At 40.1% G+C, this 27,864-nt stretch overlaps 2 protein-coding genes across 11 annotated transcripts in view; one reads left to right on the forward strand and one right to left on the reverse strand.

The window, feature by feature from the left end:
• LOC109549527 (uncharacterized) overlaps window positions 1–27,864 on the forward strand; it is a 129,090-nt gene that overhangs the window by 30,921 nt on the left and 70,305 nt on the right. For all 7 annotated transcript variants that reach the window (XM_073805744.1, XM_073805743.1, XM_073805745.1 and 4 more), the window contains exon 3: window positions 2,015–2,088. In XM_073805744.1, the coding sequence (XP_073661845.1) occupies window positions 2,015–2,088 (74 nt within the window). The remainder of the gene's footprint in view (window positions 1–2,014; window positions 2,089–27,864) is intronic.
• On the reverse strand, window positions 638–26,279 carry AADAT (aminoadipate aminotransferase). Of its 4 annotated transcripts, XM_033857533.2 has the most exons (13): window positions 25,954–26,278; window positions 25,220–25,388; window positions 23,885–24,017; window positions 20,546–20,620; window positions 15,340–15,549; window positions 14,705–14,770; window positions 13,399–13,481; window positions 12,874–12,970; window positions 11,595–11,656; window positions 11,260–11,324; window positions 9,855–9,961; window positions 1,685–1,786; window positions 638–773 (listed from the first exon to the last, which is right to left on the reverse strand). In XM_033857533.2, the coding sequence occupies exons 1-13, from the start codon at window positions 26,018–26,020 to the stop codon at window positions 732–734; spliced, it is 1,278 nt and encodes a 425-aa protein (XP_033713424.1). In that variant the 5' UTR covers window positions 26,021–26,278; the 3' UTR covers window positions 638–731. The 4 variants fall into 4 exon arrangements, with proteins under 4 accessions (XP_033713424.1, XP_033713425.1, XP_033713427.1 ...); XM_033857534.2 differs by lacking the exon at window positions 20,546–20,620 and having other exon boundaries at window positions 25,954–26,279; XM_033857536.2 differs by lacking the exon at window positions 15,340–15,549.

The raw sequence follows: 27,864 nt of genomic DNA on the forward strand, positions 1-27,864 counted from the left end.
ATTTAATAATCAGATGGGGAAAATAAAGATCTTAAAGATGAGCAAGGAAATCATTAGAAGTATATCCTAAGTACCTCAAAGGAGTCTAGTAGAGTGAAATTACGTAACTGATAAGAATGCAATTTTGAAAGTTGTGTAGTTTCATAAAAATACAATGTAGTACCTTTTTCTCAGTCCTTAATCTCTCCTCCTTACTTAGAATTAATAGGCACACCTTTATGTATGTTTAGATTCAGAATTTTATTTTAAATGGATTTCTATGGCATAACATAATATCTGTGACACTCTTACTAAAAATTATGTATAACGGTCAAATTCTAACAATTTTTGCAAAAAGCTCTCATTACATTTTCTTCAAAATAGGAAAAGTTCACATTATATACCATTTTGAACATGATTGTTTGCTTACAAATAATTTACTGTAAAAATGTTATTTTCAAAGAAAATTTATGGGAAATGATAAAGCAACTACAAAAATCTTTACATAAAATCCAGGATAAAAATACTTCTGGGGGGTTGAAAATTTACCAACATGTATATGTGGATTATAAATATATTTTGGCCATCTGATGCATTCAAGGGCACTTTAAAAGTTGTCTAGTTAAATTACTACAGATATGACATGTTTGGTGAAACCCAATCTGTAAGTCTGATACCAACAATCATTTCTTCCTGCTAAAACATAGAAATAATTTATCTGAAAACGGAGTGCTATGAAGAGTTCGATTTCTTCATAAAGATTCCTTTATAAGTTGGGCTAATCCCTGGAAGGCCTAAAAGCGAACAGAGAGAAGAATTAATAAAATTAGGATGCTGTTTAGGAAAAGTCTGTCATAACTTGAGAAATTTAAACAAAGAGTATCCATCTTAGGTTGAGATCAGACAGTGAAAAGTCAGGATTAACCTCAGTTTTATCTGGGTCAGTTGCCATCGTGTCCACTAATGTACATAGACGGAAGCACATCAGAGGCCCAGGAAATTTTTCAAATCCTTATTCCCTCAAGATCATCATTTTCTCTCAGAACTTGAATTATTTTTTTCATATACTCTCTCACCTGCACATGCCTTCTGTATAGTTTCAGTTGTCCAGCTCTATGCATATATAACTTATGAAAAGCATATTTAGTGACATGAGAAAGCAAGTCAATCAAGAACACAGCCGGAGACAGCCCATCTCCAAGGATAAGTATACACTCTTCTTACACTTCCTGGACTCTTCAGTTTATGGCTCTTCTGTGGGTTCCCGACACACAGTTCTTAGGAACTTGCTTCTTGGTTTCCTGTAATCCTGGTTAAAGCTGGACTTTGTGATTAAGCAATTACTGAACTCCAATCATTCATATTATTCTATTTGACCCTTCCACCAGAGATAGAGATGGATGGCTTCATGAATTTGTACTATGGCTCATGTTAATTCCATGAAGGAGCGAAAGAGGTTCTCTTTGCAACGTGTTGATAACCTGCCAACACTGTTGAGCAGGTCTGAAATCTATTCAACTCCAACTTGGTCGCATCATTTGTCTATAGAAGCCTGGCAACTTCTCTGAATGGTAGTTTGTGACTTTCCAACTAATACCCATTTTGCAGAAACCCAAGAAGATATCAAATAATGTTGTAACTCACAGAATGAACACAAAAAATAAATGGATATCTACTTTTACTCTAAAGAGAATATTGTACTCACCATGTCCATCTGCTCTGGAGAAGCTAAAGAGAAGGATGCTCTGAAGTAGGGGCAAGGAGCTGAACTATCAAGGTAGAAATGATATCCAGGAAGCATGAATATCTAAGAGAGTTTATGGAAAACAGGTGATGTACCATTAAAGAAAACTAAAAGAAAATATAGGTGAATCTAATCTAAGAGTGGAGGATGACTTTTAAACTTAAAAAGCAATGAAAGAAATCACAAGAGAAAAATCAGTTTATATAAAATTACTGCATGTTGTACAATAAAACTAAAAGCATAGAAACCAGTGTTTACAATAAATACAGCAATTCTACTTCTTCTCCATAGATTATAAAGAACGCACAGAAACAGAGGAAAAACTTTAAAATGGACAAGGACAGCTTATTCAAGAAATACAAATGGTAATAAACACAAATAAATGTTTAACATAACTAGAAAAGTAAAATAAATCCAATGAAATTTCATTTTAAAAAATATTTCATTTTTTAAAGTTAAACTATAGCTGATTTACTATGTTGTGTTAGTTTCAGGTATACAGCATAGTGATTCAGTTATACATATGTGTATATGTATATGTATATCTATCGATCTATCTATTCTTTTTCATATTCTTTTCCCTTATAGTTTATTATAAAATACTGAGTATAGTTCCCTGTGCTATATAGTAGGTCCTTGTTGGTTATCTATTTTATACATAATAGTGTATGTATGTTAATCCCGAACTCCTAATTTATCCCTTCCCCACTTTCCCGTTTGGTAACCATAAGTTTGCTTTCTATGTTTGTGGGTCTATTTCAATTTTGTAAATAAATTCATTTGTATCATATTTTTAGATTTCACGTAAGTGATATCATATGATATCTGTCTTTCTCTGTCTGACTTACTTAGTATGATCATCTCTAGGTTGATCCATGTTGCTGCAAATGGCATTATTTCATTCTGAGTAATTCTGGCTGAGTAATATTCCATTGTGTATATGTACCACATCTTCTTTATCTGTTCCTCTGTTGATGGACATTTAAGTTGCTTCCATGTCCTGGCTATTGTAAATAGTGCTGCAATGAACATTGGGGTGCATGTATCTCTTTGAATTATACTTTTCTCCATATATATTCCTAGGAGTGGGATAACTGGATCATATGGTAACTCTACTTTTAGGTTCCTTATGAACCTCAATACTTTTCTCCATAGTGGCTGCACTATTGTACATTCCCACCAACAGTGTAGGAGGGTCATGTTTTCTCCACACCCTCTTCATCCTTTATTATTTGTAGACATTTTGACGATGGGCATTCTGACCGGTATGAAGTGATACTTCATTGTAGTTTCGATTTGCATTTCTCTAATAATTAGTGATATTGAGCATCTTTTCATGTGCCTGTTGGCCATCTGTATGTATTCTTTGGAGAAATGTCTTTTTAGGTCTTCTGCCCAATTTTGGATTGGTTTTTTTTTTTTTTTGATATTGCGCTGTATGAGCTGTTTGTATACTTTGGAAATTAATCTCTTGTCAATCGCATCATTTGCAAATATTTGTTCCCATTCTGTAGGTTGCCTTTTTGTTTTTTTATGCTTTCCTTTGCTGTGCAAAAGCTTTTAAGTAGGTCCCATTTATTTATTTTTGTTTTTATTTCCATTAATCTAGGAGACAGAATGAAAAAGATATTGCTTTGATTTATGTTAAAGAGTGTTCTTCCTGTTTTGCTGTAGTTTTGTATTATCCAGTCTTACATTTAGGTCTGCAAGCCATTTTCAATTTATTTTTGTTTATGGTGTTAGAGAATTTTCTAATTTCATTCTTTTACATGTACCTGTCCAGTTCTCCCAGCAACACTTACTGAAGAGACTGTCTTTTCTCCACTGTATTTTCTTGCTTCCTTTGTTGTAGATTAATTTGCCATAGGTGCATGGGTTTATTTCTGGGCTTTCTCTCCTGTTCCAGTGGTCTATATTTCTGTTTTTGTTCCAGTACCATACTGTTTTGATTACTGCAGCTTTGTAGTATAGTCTGAAGTCGGGGAATGTGACTCGTCCAGCTCCATTCTTCTTTCTCAAGACTGCTTTGGCTGTTAGGGGACTTTTGTGTTTCCATACAAATTTTAAAATTATTTGCTCTAGTTCTGTAAAAAATGACCTTGGTAATTTGATAGGGATTGCACTGAACCTGTAATTGGCCTTGGATAGTAAAGTCATTTTGACAAAATTGATTCTTCCAATCCAAGAACATGGTGTATCTTTCCATCAGTTTGTGTTGTCTTCAATTTCTTTCATCAGCTATTTTTTTTTTTTTTTCTTTTGCGGTAAGCGGGCCTCTTACTATTGTGGCCTCTCCCGTTGCGGAGCAACAGGCTCCGGACGCGCAGGCTCAGCGGCCATGGCTCACGGGCCCAGCCGCTCCGCGGCATGTGGGATCTTCCCGGACCAGGGCACAAACCCGTGTCCCCTGCATCGGCAGGCGGACTCTCAACCACTGCGCCACCAGGGAAGCCCAGTCATCAGCATTTTATAGGTTTCCAATTACAGGTCTTTTGCCTTTTTAGGTAGGTTTATTCCTAGGTATTTTATTCTTGTAGATGTGATGGTAAATGGGATTTTTTTCCCTTAATTTCTCTTTCTGCTCTTTTGTTGTTAGTGTATAGAAATGCAACAAATTTCTGTGTATTTATTTTGTATCATGCAACTTTACCAAATTCATTGATGAGCTCTAGTAGTTTTCTGGTAGTATCTTTAGGATTTTTCTATGTATAGCATCATCTCATCTGCAAACAGTGACAGTTTTATTTCTTCTTTTCCACTTTGGATTCCTTCTATTTCTTTTTCTTCTCTGATTGCTGTGTCTAGGTCTTCCAAAACTTTGTTGAATAAAAGTGGAGAGTGGGGCATCCTTGTCTTGTTCCTCACCTTAGAAGAAATCCTTTCAGATTTTCACCATTGAGTATGATGTTAGCTGTGGGTTTTTCATATACAGCCTTTATTATGTTAAGGTGTGTTTCCTCTATACCCACTTTCTGGAGAGTTTTTATCATAAATGAATGTTGCATTTTATCAGAAGGTTTTCTTGCCTCTATTGAAATGATCATATGGTTTTTATTCTTCAATTTGTTAATGTGGTATATCACATGGATTGATTTGTGGATATTGAAAAAAACTCAAAACACACAAACATGTGGAGGCTAAACAATATGCTACTAAACAACCAATGGATCACTGAAGAAATTAAAGAGAAAATCAAAAATACCTAGAGATAAATGAAGATGAAAACACAAGTATCTAAATCTGTGGGATGCAGCAAAAGCAGTTCCAAGAGGGAAGTTTATATCAATACAATCATACCTCAGGAAACAACAAAAATCCCAAATAAACAACCTAACCTTACACCTAAAGCAACTAGAGAAAGAAGAACAAACCAAACCCATAGTTAGTAGAAGGAAAGAAATCATAAAGATCAGAGCAGAAATAAATTAAATAGAGACTAAGAAGACAGTAGAAAAGATCAATGAAACTAAAAGCTGGTTCTTCGGAAAGATAAACAAAATTGATAAACCTTGAGGCAGACTCATCAAGAAAAAAAGGGAGGGCTTCCCTGGTGGCGCAGTGGTTGAGAGTCTGCCTGCCGTTGCAGGGGACACAGGTTCGTGCTCCAGTCCGGGAAGATCCCACATGCCGCGGAGCGGCTGGGCCCGTGAGCCATGGTCTCTGAGCCTGTGCGTCTGGAGCCTGTGCTCCGCAGCGGGAGAGGCCACAACAGTGAGAGGCCCACGTACCATAAAAAAAAAAAAAAAGAAAAAAAAGAAAAAAAAAAGGGAGATGGCCTAACTCAGTAAAATCAGAAATGAAAAGAAGAAGTTACAACCAACACCACAGAAATATAAAGGACCATAAGGGACTACTACAAGCAAGTATATACTAATAAAATGGACAACCTAGAAGAAATGGCCAAATTCTGGGAAATATACAACCTTCCAAACCTGAAGCCGGAAGAAAGAGAAAATATGAACAGAGCAGTTACCAGCACTGAAATTGAACCAGTGAGTTAAAAACTCCCAACAAGCAAAAGTCCAGGACCAGATGGCTTCACAGGTAAATTCTATCAAACATTTAGAGAAGAGTTAACACCTATCCTTCTGAAACTATTCCAAAAAATTGCAGAGAAAGGGACACTTCCTAACTCATTCTATGAGGCCACTATCACCCTACACCAAAATCAGACAAAGACGTCACAAGAAAAGAAAATTACAGGCCAATATAACTAATGAACATAGATGCAAAGATCCTTAACAAAATACTAGCAAACCGAATCCAATAACACATCAAAAAGATCATACACCATGATCAAGTGGGATTTATCCCAGGGATGCAAGGATATTTCAACATCTGCAAATCAATCAGTGTTAAATACCCTTTTAGAGTTATCAAATTTGGGGGTGACCTTTCAGCCTGGAGTTGAAAGATAAGTAGGCATAGGCCAAGCAAAAAGTAGGGTAAGAGTCTGTCAGGGAGAAGATACAGAGTATAGTGTCCCCGAGGTGCAAAGAAAATTGGTCACTCATAGAGGTGGAAACACTTAATACATAGAGTGAAGGAATAAAAATGATAGGTAATGGTGTCAAAACGGTGGGACACCTGCTCTTCTTGGTGACTTCTGTGGCCAACAGCTCGCTGCCCCAGAGCATGTGTCTTCTGCTTCCTGTGCATGAAAACACACTGTCCACAGCCTCTTTCTAGATGCCTGTGGCTGCGTGATTGAATCCCAGCCAGGAGAGGGGAAGTCGTGGTGCTACTTCTCGGCCTGGCCCTGAACGTCTCCCTGTGTGACCCACCATGCCCTCAATGCTGCGGTCATCATGGATCCGTGTGTTGAAAAACTCAGAGCAAGAAGGTGGTAGGAACCTGGGTCTCTGACTCACGGCAGGAGCAGAGGAGCCTGTAGACCACATCTTTGAAAACTGTGCGTGAGTCAGAACTGGGTTGTGACTGGGTTAAGTCTTTGAGATTGTTGTCTAGTAAAATCATGACATTCAGAACTTTAAGAAACTGTTTGTTTTTTCATGGTGTAAATCTGGCCCCTGGTTGTTGAAGTTAGGTGAGCTGGGAATGAAATGATTTGGGGGCATTCTGGGGAGAAAATTTCAAGGCCGAAGATGAGGTTTTTTTTTTTTTCCTGATTAACAGTGAAATGAAAACTGTCATTTCTACCAATATTGGAGAACAATTTAGGGATGTGCCAGAAGCAAGTTTCTGTGGAGAAGGAGGGAGTGGTAAGAATCTTGCAAGGTGACCAAAATCTGGGTTAAGAGAGTTGTGTTAAAGATAGAGATTATTTAGAAAAGTTGAAGGTCCATGCAACAGGGTATATGGAATAAATAAAAGGAACTGAAAAAACTATAATAAAATATGAAGCCTGTATCCTTATCTCCTAGCTCAGGGATACAAACAAATAGCCACTTATCAAATATTGTGAATAATAATGGCAGTGATAACAAAGCAAAGAAAATGTAGTAAAATTGATTTATTGTACTAAAATGCACTTATATGAGTTAAGTCATTTAAGTATTTATTAAGCGCTTTCTATGTGCTGTTATTAACATTAAAACAATTAATAAAGCATGAGTCCTGCGGTCAAGTATGATGATTACAGGGAATGAGTGACTTTCCCAGGGGAATGGATTGGCTCCCCGGTCCAGGCAGCCAGTTCTCAGCTTGGACCTCTAGACTGTCTCTCATGCTCTAGCACAGGAGTTTGCCAACAACAACACGATCTGTTCTTTGTACTCACTGCCTCAAGACAAAAGTGATACTAGAAACAGATCTTGGTGTTTACAAAAGAGTGACGAACATGATAAAGGAATTAATTAATGGCGAACGGTTGATTGATTTGCTAAATTGGGAAGCGACACAGAAGCATATTTAGACGTCTCAGCTTAATTAGTGCCTCTGAATGAAATCTAAGTAGACATGATTGAAGTATAAAAGGAGAAAAAATTAGAAATCCTTGTGGGCTACTTTTAAGTGAAAAAAACAGGATATAAACTTTTCTGTGTAATTTTAATCCTGTAAAATAATTGCACAGCCATATCAGACAAACAAACCACCCGATTAAAAAATGGGCACAAACCTGAATGTACGTTTTTCCAGAGAAGACATACAGATGGCTAAAAAGCACATGAAAAGATGCTCTACATCGTTAATCATCAGGTTAATGCCAATCATTAACCATTAATCATCAATGCAAATCAAAACCACAAGGAGATATCACGTCACACTTATTAAAACAGCAACCAGCAAATGGACAACAAATAACAAATGCTGGCGAGGATGCAGAGAAAAGGGAACACTTGTAAACTGTTGGTGGGAATGTAAATTGGTGAAGCATTATGGAACATAGTATGGAGGTTCCTCAAAAAACGAAAAATAGAACTACCATATGACCCAGCAATTCCACTTGTGGGTATATGTCCAAAGAAAATGAAAACACTAGTTAAAAAAGATACATGCTTGGGGCTTCCCTGGTGGCGCAGTGGTTGAGAGTCCGCCTGCCAATGTAGGGGACACGGGTTCGTGCCCTGGTCTGGGAAGATCCCACATGCCGCGGAGCGGCTAGGCCCGTGAGCCACGGCCGCTGAGCCTGCGCGTCCGGAGCCTGTACTCCGCAACGGGAGAGGCCACAACAGTGAGAGGCCGCGTACCACCAAAAAAAAAAAAAAAAAGATACATGCACCCCAGTGTTCATTTCAGCATTATTTCTAATTGCCAAGATATGGAAACAACCTAAGGGCCCATCAACAGATGAATGGATAAAGAATATGTGAGATATATATATATATATATATATATATATATATATATATAGTGATGTGATACACAGTTATAAAATGAATGAAATAATGCCATTTGTGACAACATGGATGGACTTGGAGGGTATTATGCTTAGTGAAATAAGTCAGAGAAAGACAAATATGCACTTATATGCAGAATCTAAAAAAATAAAATGAATAAAGAAAAAGAAAGAAACACACATAATAGAGACAAACTGGTGCTTACCAGTGGGAAGAGGGAAGGGGGAAGGGCACGACAGGGGTAGAGGATTAAGAGGTACAAACTATTATGTATAAAATAAAGAAGATCCAATGATATATTGTACAGCACAGGGAATATAACCAATTTTTTATAATAACTTTAAGTGGAGTCTAATTGTTAAAAATATTGAATCACTATGTTGTACACCTGAAACTAATGTAATATTGTAAAGCATTATACTTTCATAAAAAAACAATTTCATAGACAAACTACTAGATATATACAAGCTGTTCAAGAAAATATTTCACAAATGGTCATAAAATCTGGGTGGTAAAATTATGGGCTATTTAAAAAATTTTCAATATGCTTTAATGAAGAATCATGTTACCATGAGTATGCTTTACTTTCCTAATCAGGAAAAAAATCCTTTTATTTTAATACTAATGGCTTATGGTTACCAGTGGGTAAGGGGAGGAGGGTTAAATTGGGAGTTTGGGATTGACATATACAACTACTATATATAAAACAGATAACTAATAAGGCCCTACTGTATAGCACAGGGAACTCTACTCCATACTCTGTAATGGCCTATATGGGAAAAGAATCTAAAAAAGAGTGGATACCTGTATATGTATAACTGAATCTCTTTGCTGTACACCTGAAACTAACAAAACATTGTAAATCAACTATACTCCAATAAAAATTTTTTAAAAATAATAAAAAATATTACTGGCTAATACTCATCAAGCATTTACTATGTGCCAGGTATTGGTCTAAGTACTTTATCCATATTTATTGCTTTCATCATCATAGCAACCCTAAGAGGGAGAGGTTCTTATTATCTGCATTGTACCCAACGCCACATATAAGGGCAGGGCTGGAGCTGGGATTCACACCCAAGGACGTGGCTCCAGAGACTGTGCTCTTAGCCACTAAGCTAATCAGTAGCTGAGCTGAATGACTGTATTTCCCCTGGTTTAGACCAGGAGACTAATTCCGTAACCCAAAATCTATTATGTTCTTAGTAAGGAGTTAATGTATCTGATAGGCAAACGTTATGCCTTGGGTTGGTGGGCAACGATAGATATCGCTTGCCATTTTATTAAGATATTACTTTAAAGAAAAAATGTAGCTTTTCTTCCTGTTTTACCTCTTTCTTAAAGGCTTTCTCTTCAATCAGTTTTCTTACATCATGAAGGCCCTTAATTTTAACCCATAAAAACATTCCAGCAGTAGGAACTTGCCATTCTGCCAAACCTACAAACAAAAGAGAAGAAATATTTCCCGAGACCATTTTTGATGATGTCAACTATATCGCTGAAATGACAAATTCCAGTAACTATAAACTAGTGTTTCCAAAAAAGTTCCTTCAGTGATAGCATTTTTAAAAATACAGTTTTATGAGTTCCGAAAATTGATGCTCTGAGTTTTATTTTAAAAAGTAAGGTGAGGGTTTGAAAGGGAGAGAGGAGACTCGTGTGTTTACTTATGATTTTAGTGGGTCTCAGGGCAGTGCGGGAAATCCAGTGCCATGCCCACCTCCCTTCCTTAGAATTGCCCCTAAGCCGAACATGGCTCTTTCAGTTTTAGGAGCGGATTCCTCAACTCTTTCTAGAGGCTTCTAGTGTTTCAATAAATCCTATCATTTATGTAATTGTTCATAAGTCTAATGAATTGAAGTTTTTATCAGAATGTAGTTAATTATGAAATGAGTACATAAAATTAAGACATTCTGGTCATTGGTAGGCTTTATGCTTCATTGAACATAAGGATAGAGAAACCAAGAAGGAAGAATAATTATTTTGATTTTGATTATTACCTTTAAAAAAAAAAGCTTGATGTTGATTAAAGCCTTTTTTTCAACTTCACTATAGGAAGTGGTAGAATAGTACTCTTATCAAAAAGATAGTAATTGTGTTTTTACCAGGACTACGTAGGGAAAAAGATATGAGGGAAATAAGAAGTGAATACTTTGTATTTACTGTTATTCTTGCCAAAGGCATTTTTAGTGGTGTAATTAAAGCCATGCAATTCATTTTACTTTCTTCCTTAATAGAAAATTAAATCTAAACCATTCTGAAATCAAATTAGCAATAGAAAATATTAGATAAATGAGGTTAATGATTAAAAGGCAGATTGTCTGTAATGAGAAACCTGCCTTAGATTGTACTGTTTTGTCTTTATAGAGTCAGTAAAGGAGTATGTTGTTGATTTCACAATTCCTCTTCTATTTGGAGCAAAATTTTGAAAACCTTTTGAGTACAGGTATTATTTAACTTTAAGTAGGTTATTGCTGGTTGATTGTTAGACTAATTGGACGTTTTTCTTCAAACCACAGTTACTTTGCAGCAGTCAGTTATAGTAGAAACACGTAGAATCGTGCCAGGGTTTGTGCTCTTACTTCTGAGATCATTCATAGGGTAACATTTTCTTGACAAGAATACTCCTGGACCCTGTTTCCTTCCCCAGGGTTATTAACAATACTCTGTGGTGTGTATCACTCACTCATATAAGGGCTACTGTTCATCCCAGGACAGGATGTAAGTTCCACTCACCACTTAGCCACTTGTCTGCAGCTGCCAATAATGCATCCCTCTGCTTCCTATAGAAATCAGTAACCCTAGAAGAACAATAAAATGCAAAGGATGTGTTTAGTACATTGATTGCAGAAATTAAAAGGCTCTGAAGTCCAGTCTGTAAGAATATCTATTTTCTATCTTGATGAAAATGTTGAATCCTTGATGAGGAAATAGAGCGTATTTATTTGACCTGTCTGATGGTAAACATGTTTACCATTGTGGGCTTTCCATTATTTTGGAATAATTCAAAAGTGAAAATTAATAGAGCAAAGTCCATTTCTATATAAAGTATGGAACCTAAAATACAGTACCTCTCTACATGAGCCAGGAAGCCCTCTTCTCCCCATTGGTGTAGAAGCTGTGATACCAGCAGCTAAAAGGGATGAGACAGTTATAAGGTTCATCCTCTAAAATGTGTTTTTTTGCCAAACATAACAGCAAATCACTCTTGATGATGTGCAAACGACCCTAAGAAGATGCAACAACCTGCATGAAGCCTTATAGGGTCAGCGACTTATAACAACGTTGATTAATAACAATGACAACAATAATAGTAAAAATGACAAATATTTATATGGTCCTTGCTATGTGCTGGAAGCTGCTGTACCATATGAATATATTCCAGCTAAGTTGATCTCTGTAATACCCTTATTAGGCAGGTCATGATTTCCACTCTACTGATAAAGAGAATGAGGCACAAGGTGAAATTAACTTTCCTGCAGTCACTGCTCATCACAGAGCCTGGACTTAGGCCAGGCTGTCCAGCCCCAGATCCACCCAATAACTGCCACCCTAGATGGCCTCTCTAAATATAAAACACATACAGTCTATATATGAAGTTATACAATATATTTAGAGATTTTTGTATCCAGAATGAAAGTCCTAAATGTTCTAAATGGATAGTGAAATTTGGTTGATAACAGATAATACAGAAAAAGCCCCCAACTTGATAAAACATGGGATATCTGCACTTCGTGGAATGTATAATGTCAAAGAAATATCCATTCTACATAAACTACCCCTTTTGCGTTCTTAGGTAGCAGTTCTGTCCTTAAGGTCTGATTCTCAAGATTGCCTTAGGGATGGGTCCAATAATTTCTCAAAGCTTGTAAAGAAATTTATACATTCTCCAAAAATAATTTTACTGTATTTTAGTTAAAATACATTCCAGCTGGTGTCTGTAGGGAGCTTAGCACATGGGCAGTGAAGGCAGACATCGGGCCACCACACGGGTTTGAACCCTTGCTCTCAGATTCCAGGACAACGAAGCTAACAGTGCATTACTTCACCAAACCTCTTCCGCCCTGTTGAGTCCAACGCAGTTTTTATGGGATTCCTGGGCTAGATGCCAGGACACAGCTGAATAAGAAGATCTCTGACCCTCAAGGAGTTTGGTCTACACTGTGAAACGGCACCAGGTCCATTCCAATCTCTTTTGCTATTTAGAGCAAACATCTGCTGTGCATGGTCTCCTAATTCAGTCCATGCGGAACTAGAGATGCAATCAGTGATTTCTCTCTCTGCCATGTTCACTCAGTCATATTTGCCAACATCTGTTTTATTTTATGATCTGATTCAAAAAATTCCTACCTGAGTGAAAGTGCTGGTGTGCATTGTTGAAACTTCTGTGTGTAAAACAATTCTCTCGATCAAGGGCTTTGGACCAGTTATAAACCCTATTCGCAACCTGCACAAAGAGAGAAAAGACACAATACCAACCTGCATTAACAATTAATACCATGTTAGTGATTTCATGGGGAAGAAAGTTGTGACCTGGGGACAAATGGACCTAGACAGTTAACACAGTCTAATAAAACAACTTCTTATTTAAAATACACATTTAAATTAAATTGTACAGTTAAAATAGAATGCATATCTGACCAGGTATTTCTAAATGTGCTCTTTCATATATGTAATCAAAAACCTGACCAGTCCCCCTACAGCTGTAAATTTAATGGCCAACTATCTTTGACCACTGGGGACAGATTGGGAGAAAAGCCTGGTATTAATAGATAAAATCAAACGGGAATACAGGTATCTTAAATGAGAACTGTTTGCTGAGGTGCAGCCTCTGTCACCTTTAGATGCAGCCTGCAGGCACAGCCAGGGCCTTACCCAGAGGACAGGACTTTGGAAAAAGAGTCAGCTCGGATGACACGCCCATCAACGTCCATGGAGAGAAAAGTCGGTGCCCGGGGCTTGAAATGGAAGAAAAATACTGTTAGTTTGGGAAGTCTGTTAGAGACCGTATCCCTACTTTGTGCAGAGACTGGGGAGGAATGGATTTGGAAAACAGTAGGACAAATATCCTTTTCCTTGTCTTCATCTCAGCCCTTTGAAATGGAGTAAGAACCAGAGATGCACGTTCTTCTATTCGTATCTGCCGATCTTCACGGCTTTTCTGCCAAACACACACACACGTCCTCGCACTTGCTCACGCTGCCACTCCCGTGAGTTTAGAGGAACCTCACACAGGACCTCCTCGTCCCAAGGCTTGAGATCCAGGATGAACAGATTTCGAGGAAGGATTCAAGAAAAACTAGTTTGGAAAAGACCAAAGCGAAGAGGGCCGTCAGCATTCAGGGCTGTTTAGGAAGAGATGCTGAGCCTTAGACCAACTAGAAACACAACAAAGGTGCAAGGGAAGACGAGCAGAGTAGTCGGTCTGCAATGCTGAAACTTCCATATTTACTTCAAACGTAAATGCCAACAAGAAAGGGGGCCATGGTCGTGTTGAAGGTGGGCGGCAGGCAGACATGGTATTCAGGCAAACTAGATAAAAAGCCAAGAGTTCTGTTTCTTCTCCGTAGATATAGAGTGGGGACTGAGTGCGTGTGTTTGTTCTGTGCAGCCCTGAGAGCAAATACAGTGTTGGATTTTGCGGAGTTGGCCATTGGGAGTCTGTACCACTACTGCTGTCTCCTAGGAAACCGTGCTCGTGGACAGTGGTGTACATATATAGTGGGAAAGGATCTGAAAGCCCATGATTCTGCAGGGAAGTCCCCGACCCTAAGTGACAGGGATGGCGAGCGGGCAGCATGATGCTAGGCACGCCCCTCCTCTGCCCACCACCGCCTCATGACCGAGCGCGGCCGTCCTTCTCCTTCCGCGTGGTCACGCCTCCCAAGTCCTCCGCCCGTCAGCCACCCCCGGAGTGGGAGACATCCACTCCGTAACCCTGGCACGATGTCAAAGGAGCCACGACCTGGATTTGGAGTCCAGACGACCCTCACCCTTGACTCACTCGACCCTCCACGTGCCTGGCACAGAGAGCCAGCCGCTATTCTAAAGGAAAGGGATTTCTGGAAAGAGCAGTAATACCAGAGATGAAAATGCTCGGCAGCCCGGCTAAACTCACATCAGCACAGTAACTTACAGCCACTTGTCTACTGATTGTGGGCTGAGTTGACACTGCACTTACCTTGCTGAACTGCATAAAATAGTAAGGATCGTCTTCTATGATGAGGAAGTCGTATTTTCTTGTGAGCTAAAAAAGGTTAAAGGAGCATATTTATTTCTTCAGAGCGCTCGAAGATGAAAATCACTTGGAATCATAGTTCTTTGTACTTGTTTCTGTGTAGCTTTATATGTGATTTTAGAACAGTGTTTATAGTGAAAATCTTAGGCATCATGTTCAGCTACCTAGAGGAGACTTTACAAAAGGAGCCTGCCTCCTATTTTAAAGGAATGTCTTTGTAACCTGAAATGACAAGAAGTAGGAAAGGGAAGGGACAGGTTGAAAATACAAACATAAAATAATGAAAATCAAACTTGGGGCCAATTATTAAATAGCCTCATAGAGTTTAACATCACAGCAAGAGTAACATTTCCTTCAATGAAAATATCAATTAAAGGGAAAGAAAAATCTCATAGTCAACAAGAGTGTAATAGTTTCTTGAATTTAAATTCATGGCGACCCTGGCATAGATGACTTCCTTTTATTAAAAATCATCTTCCTTGAGAGTAAGGGGTAATGAGAAGGAACTTGCAGAGCACTCTTCTAAAGGGTCAGAACAAAACAAGAACACAGCCACATAGCACATTCTTTGAAAATACCTCATAGATTTCCTTTTTGCGGTTAGTTGTTAATGAGTTCCCAGCAGGGTTGTTGCCATTTGGGACAGTATAAAGAAATTTGGGGGTGTTTTTCTCGGGGTTCTTTGAATCTTCTGGTTTCCATTTGGAGAGTATTTCTCTGAGGGAGTCTGGAATAATCCCGTGCTCGTCACTGGAAACATTAATCATGTTGCAGCCCAGGGGTTGCAGCTGTCCAGTACAAAGAGAAAAGAAAGCCAGAGACTCAGACTTGATACAAAATATCAGTGTCACTGGTTCTTACACTAAGGAGAATGTTACCATTTATACCCTTAAACACAAAGCTGTTACCATTTATACCCTTAAACACAAACCTGCACTCAGCTCTATGCCCACAGTGTGTTATCTTTATAATTATGGTTAGAACTGGTTCATAAAATAGGTGTTTATTAAGGAATGTTTTTTGACAAAGTAAATTAATCTTATAGAGCATCTATGGTTCTAATACATAAAATAGTTATAAGCAGAGGTGATATTCAAAATATTGGACAGGTGGTGTAGCATGGGCACATCAGATACAGAGCAGGCTGGAATGGGGTCCTGGAGGCCCCCTACCATGTCGGCATTGGCTCTGTACTATGGGGTGTTCAGGTTGGTCTTAGGAGAGGGACCAGGGGAGCCAGGGTGGTGCTGGGGCACCAAGGAGCGTCAGGGCAGTGGCTCACCAAGGCAGGGGGATAGTATACTGTACCAATTGCAAAGGCTGAAGTCACAGATAGTGGCCTTGTTTATAGACATTGTTTTATGAAAGGTTTGTGTTTTTATGTTTTATGTCTGTGGACAAACATAAAGAAAAAAATCGGAACTTAATAAGTAACAAGCAAAGGAAATCATCAACGAATGGAAAGACAACCTACAGAATGGAGAAGCTATTTGCAAACAATGGAACCGACAAGGGATTCATTTCCAAAATATACAGACAGCTCATACAGCTCAATATCAAAAAAAACCCAAACAACCCAGTCCAGAATTGGGCAGAAGATCTAAATAGACATTTCTCCAAAGAAGACATGCGATGGCCAACAGGCACATGAAAAGATGCTGAATGTTACTAATTATTAGAGAAATGCAAATGAAAACTGCAATGATGTACCACCTCACACCGGTCAGAATGGCCATCATCAAAAAGTCTACAAATAATAAATGCTGGAGAGGGTGTGGAGGAAAGGGAACCCTCCTACACTGTTGGTGGGAATGTAAACTGGTGCAGCCACTATGGAGAACAGTATGGAGGTTCACCTTATGATCCAGCAGTCCCCTTCCTGGAGAAAACCATACTTCTAAAAGACACGTGCACCCCAATGTTCATTGCAGCAGCATTTACAATAGCCAAGACATGGAAGCAACCTAAGTGTCCATTGACAGATGAATGGATAAAGATGTGGTATGTATATACATATATATATATACACACACACACACATATATATACACAACGGAATATTAGCCACAAAAAGATTGAAATAATGCCATTTTCTGCAACATGGATGGATCTAGAGATTATCATAGTAAGTGAAGTAAGTCAGATGGAGAAACACAAATATCATATAATATTGCCTATATATGGAATCTAATAAAATGATACAAATGAACCTATTTACAAAACAAATAGACACACACAGACATAGAAAACAAACTTCTGGCTACAAAGGGAAAGAGGAGTGGAGGGATAAATTAGGCGTTAGGGATTAACATATACACAGTACTATATATAAAATAGGTAACCAACAAGAACCTATTGTATAGCACAGGGAACTATACTCAGTATCTTGTAATAACCTATAATGGAAAAGAATCTGAAAGTTATACATTTATATGTATAACTGAATCACTTTGGTGTACATCTGAAATGAACACAACATTGTAAATCAAGTACAATATATTTCAATAAAAATTAAAAAAAAATAGCAGTAACTGAGTGAAGTTCTCAGAAAAAATATTTTCAAAGGATAAGCAAACACTTTTCTTAGCAGTCAAATGTAGAATTATGCACTGAGAATAATCCAGACCCCACTTATGGTAAATTTAAAAGGTCTTAGACTTAGAAATCACATAAACATGCAATAAAAGAAGTCAATATTGGACCATGAGATAAACACACGTGAACCGTCGGCATATTCCCTCACAGCCTGGCATTGGTCTCTGTTTGGGTGTGTGAAAACGTGTGTGTATGTGTGCTGTTTACATAGACAAAATGCCTATTTATAGGCATTGTGTAATCTTATGACTTAGGAGTTTAGGAAAATAATTAACAATTAGTATCCAGTCACTAAGAAAAGGTAATTATTTTAGTTTTTTAAATTACGGCAAAATAACAAAAATTTGCCATTTTAAAGTGTGAGACTCAGTGGCATTAATTACGTTCACAATGTGTGCATCCATCATCACTAATTTCCAGAATCTTTTCATCACTCCAAACAGACCCCCCATACCATTAAGCAATAACTCCCCACTTCCCCCTCCCTCAGCCCCTGGTAACCACTAAGCAACGTTCCGTCTTTATGAGTTTGCCTATTTCAGATATTTTGTACAAGTGGAATCATACAATACGTGTCCTTTTGTGTCTGGCTTCTTTCACTTGGCATAGTGCTTTCAAGGTTTATCCATGTTGTAGCAGGTGTCAGAACTTCCTTCTTCTGGCTGAATAATATTCCATTGTGTGAATGGACCACATTTTATTCATGCATTGATGTACACTTGGGCTGCTCCATGTTTTGGCTATTGTGAATAATGCTGCTATGAACGTTTATGTTTCTGTTTGAGCCCCAGTTTTCAAATCTTTTTGGGTACATACTAGGAGTGGAATTTGTGTGTCCACAGTAATTCTATGTTTAATTTTTTGAGGCACTGATAAACTGTTTTCCACAGGGGCTGCACCATTTTACATTTCCACCAGCAATGTACTGCGGTTCCAATTTCTCTACATATTCACCATTACTTGCTATATTCCATTAAAAAAATAATAGTAATCCTAGTAGGTGTGAAGTAGTATCTCACTATGGTTTGACTTTCATTTCTCTAATGACTAGTGATGTTGAGCATGTTTTCATATACTTACTGGCCATTTATATATCTTTTTTGCAGAAATGTCTATTCAAGTCCTTTGTCTATTTTTATTATTATTATTATTTTTTGCGGTACGCGGGCCTCTCACTGTTGTGGCCTCTCCCGTTGTGGAGCACAGGCTCCGGACGCGCAGGCTCACGGGCGGCCATGGCTCACGGGCCCAGCCGCTCCGCGGCACGTGGGATCTTCCCGGACCGGGGCACAAACCCGCGTCCCCTGCATCGGCAGGCGGACTCTCAACCACTGCACCACCAGGGAAGCCCCCCTTGTCTATTTTTAAATTAATTTCTTTGTATTTTAATTGTAGGAAGTCTTTATATACTCTGGATATTGAACTCTTACCATATATATATGATTTGCATGTATTTTCTCCCACTCTGTAGGCTGTTTTTTCACTTTCTTCATAATGTCCTTTGACGCTCAAAAGAGTTTAATTTTTGATGAAGTCCAGTTTATCTATATTTTTGTTGTTGCTTGTATTTTTGTTGTTATATCTAAGAATAGTGCCAAATCCAAGGTCAAGAAGATTTGAAGATTTATATGGTCCAATTTCTTTCTTTTGCACGTGGAAATACAGTTATCCCAGCGAAATTTGTTGAAGAGACCTTTTTTTTTTTTTCCTGTTGAATGGTTTTGGTACCCTTGTCAAAATCAGTTGGTCACAGCTGTATGGTTTATTTCTGAACGCTCAATTCTATCCCATTGGGATATGTATCTGTCCTTAATGCCAGTACCAGCCGGTTTTGATTACTGCAGATTAAGGCAGTTGGTTTTGAAATTGGGAACTGAGAATCTTCTAACTTTGCAGTTTTTCAAGATTGGTTTGCATATTTGGACCCTTTCCAATCCCAAATGAATTTGAGGATTGGCTTTTATATTTCTGTAAAAAAGGCTATTGGAATTTTGGTAGGGATTGCATGGAATCTGTAAATTGCTGTGGTAGTATTGACACCTGAAGTATTAAGTCTTCCAACCCAGGAGAAGGTGATGCCTTTCGGTTTATTGGCATCTCCTTTAATTTCTTCCAGCAATGTTTTTTAGTTTTTAATGAGGAAGTCTTTCACCCATTTTGTTAGATTTATTCCCAGATATTTTATTCTATTGGATGCTATTACAAATGGAATTTTCTTAATTTCCTTTTCAGATTGTTCATTAGAAAAGCAATGTTTATAATATGTTTTTACCCCTACTTGGGAGTGTTGAGGGAATATGGCTTTCATCAAGACTAGCTAATTGCTTTCTATATATATTCATTTTTCACAAAGATAATATTAAATTAAAAAAAAAGATAATCCATGAAGTTAGATTCAGTAGAGCATAGCGGTCATCTCATTAAATCCCCTACTCTAAGCTAAAATTACTTTGCTAGCATTTATGTCAGGTGGCCATTGAGAGTTACTCTGAGCCCCTGCAGTGATGGCCAGTGCTTTACTCCTCAGAGAACTGGTAAGGCTGATGGTTAGACAGTCGTTACATTGAGTTGAAACTGTTTCCCTATAGTTTCCACCCTTTGGTTCAAGTTCTATGAACCTGAGGACGTGCACAGACAAATCTACCTCCTCTGTCACGTGGCTAGCTTTAATGTACTTGAGGACAATTCTCATGCCCCCGTGGAGTCTTGTCTCTCTGCGGAAAAGAGCATAGTTCCTAAAACAATTCAACCTATGGTATTATTTCCATTTCTTTGTTCACTCTGGTCGCTTTTCTCAGACTGTGCTCCAGCCTGTATTCACATCGACCCAAAAGTATTGTGCCCCCGACAGTGGTGTGTTCTGACCAGGGCACAGCAGAGCAGGCATGTGGTAATATAGATGGTAGTGAAAAAATGTCTTTGTCAATTAAGTCACATTTCAGGTGGAATATTAACAAATCTGGACATGATTTTGCACAACCCAATTTTAGCACCTCTGCATTTAGACCTTGTAAGGAGAAATGTATAAAGCAGAGGGTACATTTCACATATTTTGCATATATTAATGATTCTCCTGTTTAAGAAGAAAGATGCTATTTTATGTTTCAGTGGACAGAGAGTTCTCAAGGTGCGGTGGTTTCTTATTTGTTATAAGAAAGAGAGTTGCCTTTTGTAGACATGTGTACTCACAGCATGAATTGTTCCTGAATAAATAGGTTCATTTACGAGGATATTATCTCCAGGATTAACGATCATTTCAAATACCTAACAAAAGAAGCATAGGTTAGCTTCGTTAGTCTGGTTTCCAGTCTTAGAAAACACCCCCCCCCCCTTTTTTTTTTTAAGTTTGGGCTCACTAGGATTCTAGAGAAGGAGTTGGCAAGTTTTCTGTAACTTGCCAGATGGGATGTGAGCCCTGGTGTCTCCATTGCAACTACTCATCTCTGCCTCTATGGTGAGAAAGCTGTAGACAATACGTCAGCCGATGGTGTGGCTGAGTTCCAATAAAACTCTATTTACAGAATCAGACAAGGGCTGGCTTGGCTCTCAAGCCACAGTTTGCAAACCTCCGTTCTGGGTTTAAAAAATATATATATACACACATAACTGGTTTGGCTCCTAAAATTTATTTATTCCTTTTATTCCTTTTCTGAAAAATTTAAAAATATTTGCTATAAGCCAGGCCTGTGTAAAGGATGGAGATAAATGATGAGCCTAAAGGCATGGTTTTTACCCTCACGGAGATACTAGTCCACCATTCTGATTAATCTTATACGAGTCACAGAATCATTCTTTCCTGCCCTGTGATGTTTCACAATCCCCAGGTCAAGCCTCTCCTCCCTATTATTTTAACAACCTAGAGCTCTTGATAAACAGCATGGCCATTATACATTGGGACAGAAGATTGGACTTTTGTTTCCTGATTTGGTCTAGGATATTCCATTTACTTCTCCTTATGAGCTTTTTGCATTTTATGACAGTGTCATCCTCTGACAAGTTTCTAATTGATTCAGGATTTACAGGACCTCCTAGGACCAAACAAATCACTGGGTGGCTTGTGTATTATTATCCATGGATCAGATGAAAACCTCATCACATACATTGGGACATGAGAAAGTCATATATCCTAAATGAGGAGGGAGGGCTGTTTATTATCTGAGACACGGACACCTAAAATAATATCCATCCTGGAGAACAAAGTGAGAGAAATAGTAAACTGGATTCCCAGGAGGCCTCTGGAACAAGCATGGCTATAAGCCAGTGAGTTACTGATGCATTTGGCCATCTATGCTCTCTTCCTCTTTGATATGACTGATGTTGCAAGAGACAAAGAAGAAACTTTCTTGTGCATCTTTCTGGAAAAAAAAATGCACATAATGTCCCTTCCTAAGAAAAGAATTTCACTGAAAAGAACTTTTTTGTCCTACTAGTCTGGAGCATCACAAATGTTTCTCTTCAAGAAAAAAAATCAAACTGCAGCTAATCCTTTTATTTTTCCTAATTCAGTCCAAGAAGGGGGAGGAAAATTATAAAGTCTTACTTTAATACCTTATTCTGTAAAAATAATTTAATTGAAATTCATTAAAACTAAGCGGATTATAACATTCACATTTACGTAAGAAAGAAGAGCAAGAAAGCTACTCTGGTTTGAGATAAGCAAGAGTCATACTTTCATCTAGATGTGAGGACTGAATGTAGAGCTTCCTTATCCAGGACTAATTATTCATGAAAAAGAAAAGAAACAAACAGATGAAACTGAGAACCATATATGCAGTCTCTTTATCTGGAGACCCCCCAGTGGTGGTTACCTCTGTGGAGTTCCTGGAACCCAGGAGAGAGGCAGAGAGAGAGAGAGGGAGAGAGAGAGAGAGAGAAAGTAACCCAGAGGAGAAGTCAGCCACAGACACAGACATATACGTAGACGTGGAGAAGCACAGCCAAGAGGGAGTCAGGGTACAAGGGGCAGCCGGCACAGACGATGACACCAGCAGACACACAAAGGAATGACGTTTCATCTCAGGAGTATCAGGATACACCCTCAAAGGATTTAAAAGTCATACACTGAAATGTTATAGCCACAAGCAAAACTGAAATTTAGCCTGAATCTCTGAGTCAGATGAAAGTAAGCAGCGCTCACTAAGCTGCAGGTAGGGGTTGAGTTCTCCCTGAACGGGAATCTTGTCCTAATGACTCAGAGCTCCGGGTCAATGATGATGGGATCTCTGTTTAAGAGAAATCAGGTTGCAAATGAAGCAAATGACAAAGGATTAATCTCCAAAATATACAAGCAGCTCAATATCAAAAAAAAAAACAATCCAAAAATGGGCAGAAGACCTAAATAGACATGTTTCCAAAGAACACATACAGATGGCCAAGAAGCACATGAAGAGATGCTCAACGTCACTAATCATTAGAGAAATGCAAATCAAAACCACCATGAGTTATCACCTCACACCATTCAGAATGGCCATCATCAAAAAATCTAGAAACAGTAAACGTCAGAGAGGGTGTGGAGAAAAGGGAACCCTCTTGCCATCATCAAAAAATCTAGAAACAGTAAACGTCAGAGAGGGTGTGGAGAAAAGGGAACCCTCTTGCACTGTTGGTGGGAATGTAAATTGATACAGTCACTATGGAGAACAGTATGGAGGTTCCTTAAAAAACTAAAAATAGAACTACCATACGACCCAGCAATCCCACTACTGGGAATATATCCTGAGAAAACTGTAATTCAAAAAGGAACATGTACCACAATGTTCACTGCAGCACTGTTTACAGTAGCCAGAATATGGAAGCAACCTAAATGTCCATCGACAAAGGAATGGATGAAGAAGATGTGGCACATATATACAGTGGAATATTACTCAGCCATAAAGAGGAACAAAATTGAGTTATTTGTAGTGAGGTGGGTGGACCTAGAGTCTGTCATATAGAGTGAAGTAAGTCAGAAAGAGAAAAATAAATACCGTATGCTAATGCATGTATATGGAATCTAAAAAAACCGGTACTGATGAACCTAGTGGCAGGGTAGGAATAAAGATGCAGATGTAGAGAACAGACTTGAAGACCCAGAGTGGGGAAGGGGAAGCTGGGATGAGGTGAGAAAGTGTTATGGACATATACACACTACCAAATGTAAAATAAATAGCTAGTAGGAAGCTGCTGCATAGCACAGGGAGATCAGCTCGGTGCTTTGTGACCACCTAGAGGGGTGGGATAGGGAGGGTGGGAGGGAGGCTTAAGAGGGAGGGGATATGGGGATATATGTATACATATGGCTGCTTGACTGTTGTACAGCAGAAAGTAACACAACATTGTAAAGCAATTATACTCCAATAAAGATGTGAAAAAAAGAAAGAGAGAAACCAGGTTGGTGAATGTCTTTACGTTCCATTTATGATTCTAGGTGAAGACAAGGAAGACTTTGTAGGCCACAGAACATGATGCTCTGTGGCTAAGGGAGAGATGTCTGTATGGGTGAACGTAGTATTGGATGCTTCCCGCGGGTGCCTTTCCTTCCAGTCTTACCTTACAGAGACCTTCTTGGCTGCCACAGGTGACACACATGTCCATTTGTCCTTGGCTGGGTGGATAATGGATGGTGGGAGGATTATGCAATTTTACTTGTAACTGTTTTAGCCAGGATAACAGCTCTGGGAGTCTAAAGCATAAAATGCATTTAGAAATTGACAGTAGTGAAGGTCATGATAACAGTGGACAGGGACTAGATGGTGGCTTTATAGCGGGCACTGTAAAGGTCCTCAAATGCTTTTTGCCAATATTAATATCTTTACTTAAAAGACAAGGCAACAGACTTAGAGATTAAGAAATCCACATACGTTAATCAGTTGGTGATTAAAAGAGCTGAGATTTGAATCTACAGCTTTCTCATTCCAAAGCCTGTACTTCTTCTTTTACATTAGAGCTCTCACTGCGTAATTCATTTTTTGTTTCCCTTAGGGAGATTTCTGTAGGATACCTAGCAGTGCAGGTTCAGTAAGTTCTTTGCATCATGGAAAGAAAAGCCTAGGTATACATTATATACAATACAATTTTTAGGCACCCAACATGCATTATTCTTCAATCACAGAGCAAACAGGCTTTAATAAAGTATAATTCATAGACACTCTGCAAGTTACCCTTTATCACTGGAAGACCAGCTAAGGAAAGCCTTAGAATACGTGTTCCAGTTTGCCTTTATGAAATTAAATACATCTGAACTGGGGGCAACATGCTTACATAGCTGCCTGTTTCGAAAGGGAACATAATCATTAAAAAATTTCCCCAGGGGCTTCTCTGGTGGCGCAGTGGTTGAGAGTCCGCCTGCCGATGCAGGGGACACGGGTTCGTGCCCCGGTCCGGGAAGATCCCACGTGCCGCGGAGCGGCTGGGCCTGTGAGCCACGGCTGCTGAGCCTGCGCGTCCGGAGCCTGTGCTCCGCGGCGGGAGAGGTCACAGCAGTGAGAGGCCCGCGTACCACAAAAAAAAAAAAAAAAAAAAAAAAAAAAAAAAAAAATTTCCCCAGGACCTAAACTGGCTGCTTGCTGGGTCATCCTTTTCCTCCTTTCTCCTACCCTGCTGCTTCACCAAGCTATATTCTCTTTCTTTTCCCAGTCTCAGATCAAATGGAACCACCTTCCTAAAACCTCTCCCTCCCCTAGTCGTATAAGGTTGAGAACAGTCCCTGGCCTCTTAGGCATTCAGTATCATTGCTGCAATTATTTTTTCTTCTAAAACTCTTCCCCAAACCTTCCTCACTGCTGAATACCCAGTTAAAAAACGCACACGTCACTCTATCAGCGGGCTGTAGAATATTGCTCATGAAAATGAACCAACAAGGTTACATTATCTACTGATCAGTACCCAGCACTCTGAGAATACTGCAGTGCTCTCTTCATCATCTCTTCATCAAATTGGATGGTCTCTCCATTGTCTATGGTGATAACCGCAGACTTGAAAGGGAACGTGTTAGGGTTTGGTGCTCCAGTCGCCAGGGAGAGGACAGATTTCGATGACTTGCCCAATATCTCAGCTACAACAAATAAGGAGGAGAAGAAACACTTTCAGTGAAGACCTTCCTAAACAGAGATGGTTCAGCATGCTGCATTAAAGTCAGTAAAACTTTAAAGTGTAACGATTTCTAGTGATAGAATGCTAGTCCGAAAGAAACACAGAAGATGCCTTTTTTGTGGGCCGACCTCACCGGTGGAGGAACTAAGGAATAGACACGTGCATCTAAGAAGGCGGAGTGATCAGGCAGACAAGCCAAGGGTCACAGTAGGAGAAGACGGGCTTCCACTCGGCCCGTCCGTGCCCGGCTCCGCGCGCACCCCTCTCTCTCCGGCGAACCCGCCCTCCCCATTGCGCACGCGCCCGCACGCTGAGCCGAACCCCGACTCCTGTGCCCGGAAGAGCCTTCTGGAGCCTAAGCAGGACGTGTCCACGGCGGCCTGCCCTCTCTCTACTGCTGATGGCCCACACTCGTGCCCGTTCCAGCGCGCCTTCTGTGCCAGGTCTGCGCAGAGCTGGGCTCAGGCCGCCCGGAGCAGCTCTGCGGGGACCGCCCCCTCCAGTGGGAGAGCAGGGCCCGGACTCACCCATGACTCGAAGGGCGGAAGGCTTTCTGGCCGCGCTCGCAGCCGTGATGAACCGTGTGTAATTCATTCTCGGATTCCAAGCGGCAAGCCCCGCCTTATGTGGTTGAAGCCTGGGAAAACCAAGGATCCGCGTCAATCCTGCCCCCTAATCCCTGCCCTGGAAAGGCCACCTCTGCTGTCCCCCGCGTGTGGTCTGGCGCGCGGAGCCAGGAGAGGCCGCCGAAGGCCCGGCTGGTGGCCGCGCGAGAGCCTGGGTAGGATCCGGCCTGGCGCGTAGCAGGACTGGCAAAGTCCACTGGCGAGTTAGCTTGCGTGCCCCTCCCGCCCCACTCTCTTTGGTACCTCCCCGTGCCGAGCCCCTCCATCCCAGCCCCGCCCGCCCGCCCCTCGGTTCCGGCCACGCCCCGGACACGCCCCTCCATCCCGCCCCCGCCCTCGTGTGCCTTTAGCCCGTCCAGCTCGTGACCGCCTGTCCTGCTGGGGACCTAACCACGCGCCTGCAGCCTGCTCTCTTTGTTGGCGCAGGCAGTGCGGGAGGCCGCATTTAATGATTTACCACTGGGTGTTTTGCACAAGGTACTTAATCTTTCTGGGCATCAGTTTGCTCACAGGGCTGTGGGCAGGATGAAATCAGGGAATCTCAGACACTCCTCAGCACAGTAACTTGATCTTACAAAAGCCTTCAGTAACTGTTAGCTATTATTATGACTAGTAACAACGTTCTTAGCAAAACTAAGGACTCAGTTTCCTAATGGTTTTTGCTGGAGAAACTGGCAACTTTTAAGGCAGATTATGTCCTTAGTTCATTCATGCAGGCAATTAAGGGTCTTTGTGAGGTTACCTATTTAAAGAAGTGTTGCCTCTGCATTTTTCTAGAAATTAGCTCAAGAAGCTCTAACTAACCTCTAAATTATAAACCATAGTTAATTATTAAATAAAAGTGGAGATTTTGATGTTACTGGAGATTCAGGATTCCCCTCCCACCCCCTTAGTGTGGTTCCCTTGGATACTTAGATACCTTGGATACACAGACTTAAACTTCTTCCCTTTGGTTGTAGGAACCTGTTTGTGAAAGGTCTTTCGTGTTCTCAGGTCTATGCTGCTTATAATATTTATTACATAGAGACTTTTTTTTTTAAGTACGGAACTAATATCCGCCCATATTTCCAATCAATAGCAATAAAACTAAAGGATCAAAAACTAAAGAGATTTCAGGCCAGCTCATCATAAGATGCAGGCTCTCAAGCTTCATGGGTTTGCTGAATTTTCTACTTGGCTGCTGGAGTTGGACAGGTGAGAGGCTGAGGGTGCTGATTCATTATGAGGTGGTGATGATTTAGGTCAGGTAGGGAGGCAGAGAAGTGGCCCATCAGGGCGGCTACTGGAATGCAGGGGACCTGAGGGTTGTGCTTAGAAAATGCAGGCAGAGGATGACCACAGTGGTGGGAAAGGGTAGGCAAGGGCTGAGTTGGGGACAGCTTACCTGACAGAAGCTGAAAACTGAAGAGATAGTTGATTGCCAGAGAAATCCAACAGACCAGACTTTGAAATTGTCAGGAGCAACCGCAGAAGGAGTTGTTTCCCGGGTGTGGGGTGAGTGAGCAAGGTCACAGCTCAGGCTACCTTTTAAAGACTTGGCTTAGGACTCCTGGGGACAGAATGTATGAAAGGGCCAGGGCTTGTGGACCCAGTCATCCTCTAAACAATTGTTGAGTGCTTCCTCTGTGCTGGGGGCTGTAACACGTCTAAAGAGATGGTGGAGACCAGCCACAGGTCTGGAGGTTGGAAGTGCAGGATGAAGGTGTCAGCAGGGGTGGTTCTCCCTGAGACCTGTGACCAGGAACCTGTTCCAGGCCTCTCGGCTAGATACTGGTGGTTTGCTGGTAATTTTTAATGTTCCTTGGCTTCTGG

The sequence above is a fragment of the Tursiops truncatus genome, chromosome 6, assembly GCF_011762595.2.
Source record: "Tursiops truncatus isolate mTurTru1 chromosome 6, mTurTru1.mat.Y, whole genome shotgun sequence".
NCBI lineage: Eukaryota > Metazoa > Chordata > Mammalia > Artiodactyla > Delphinidae > Tursiops > Tursiops truncatus.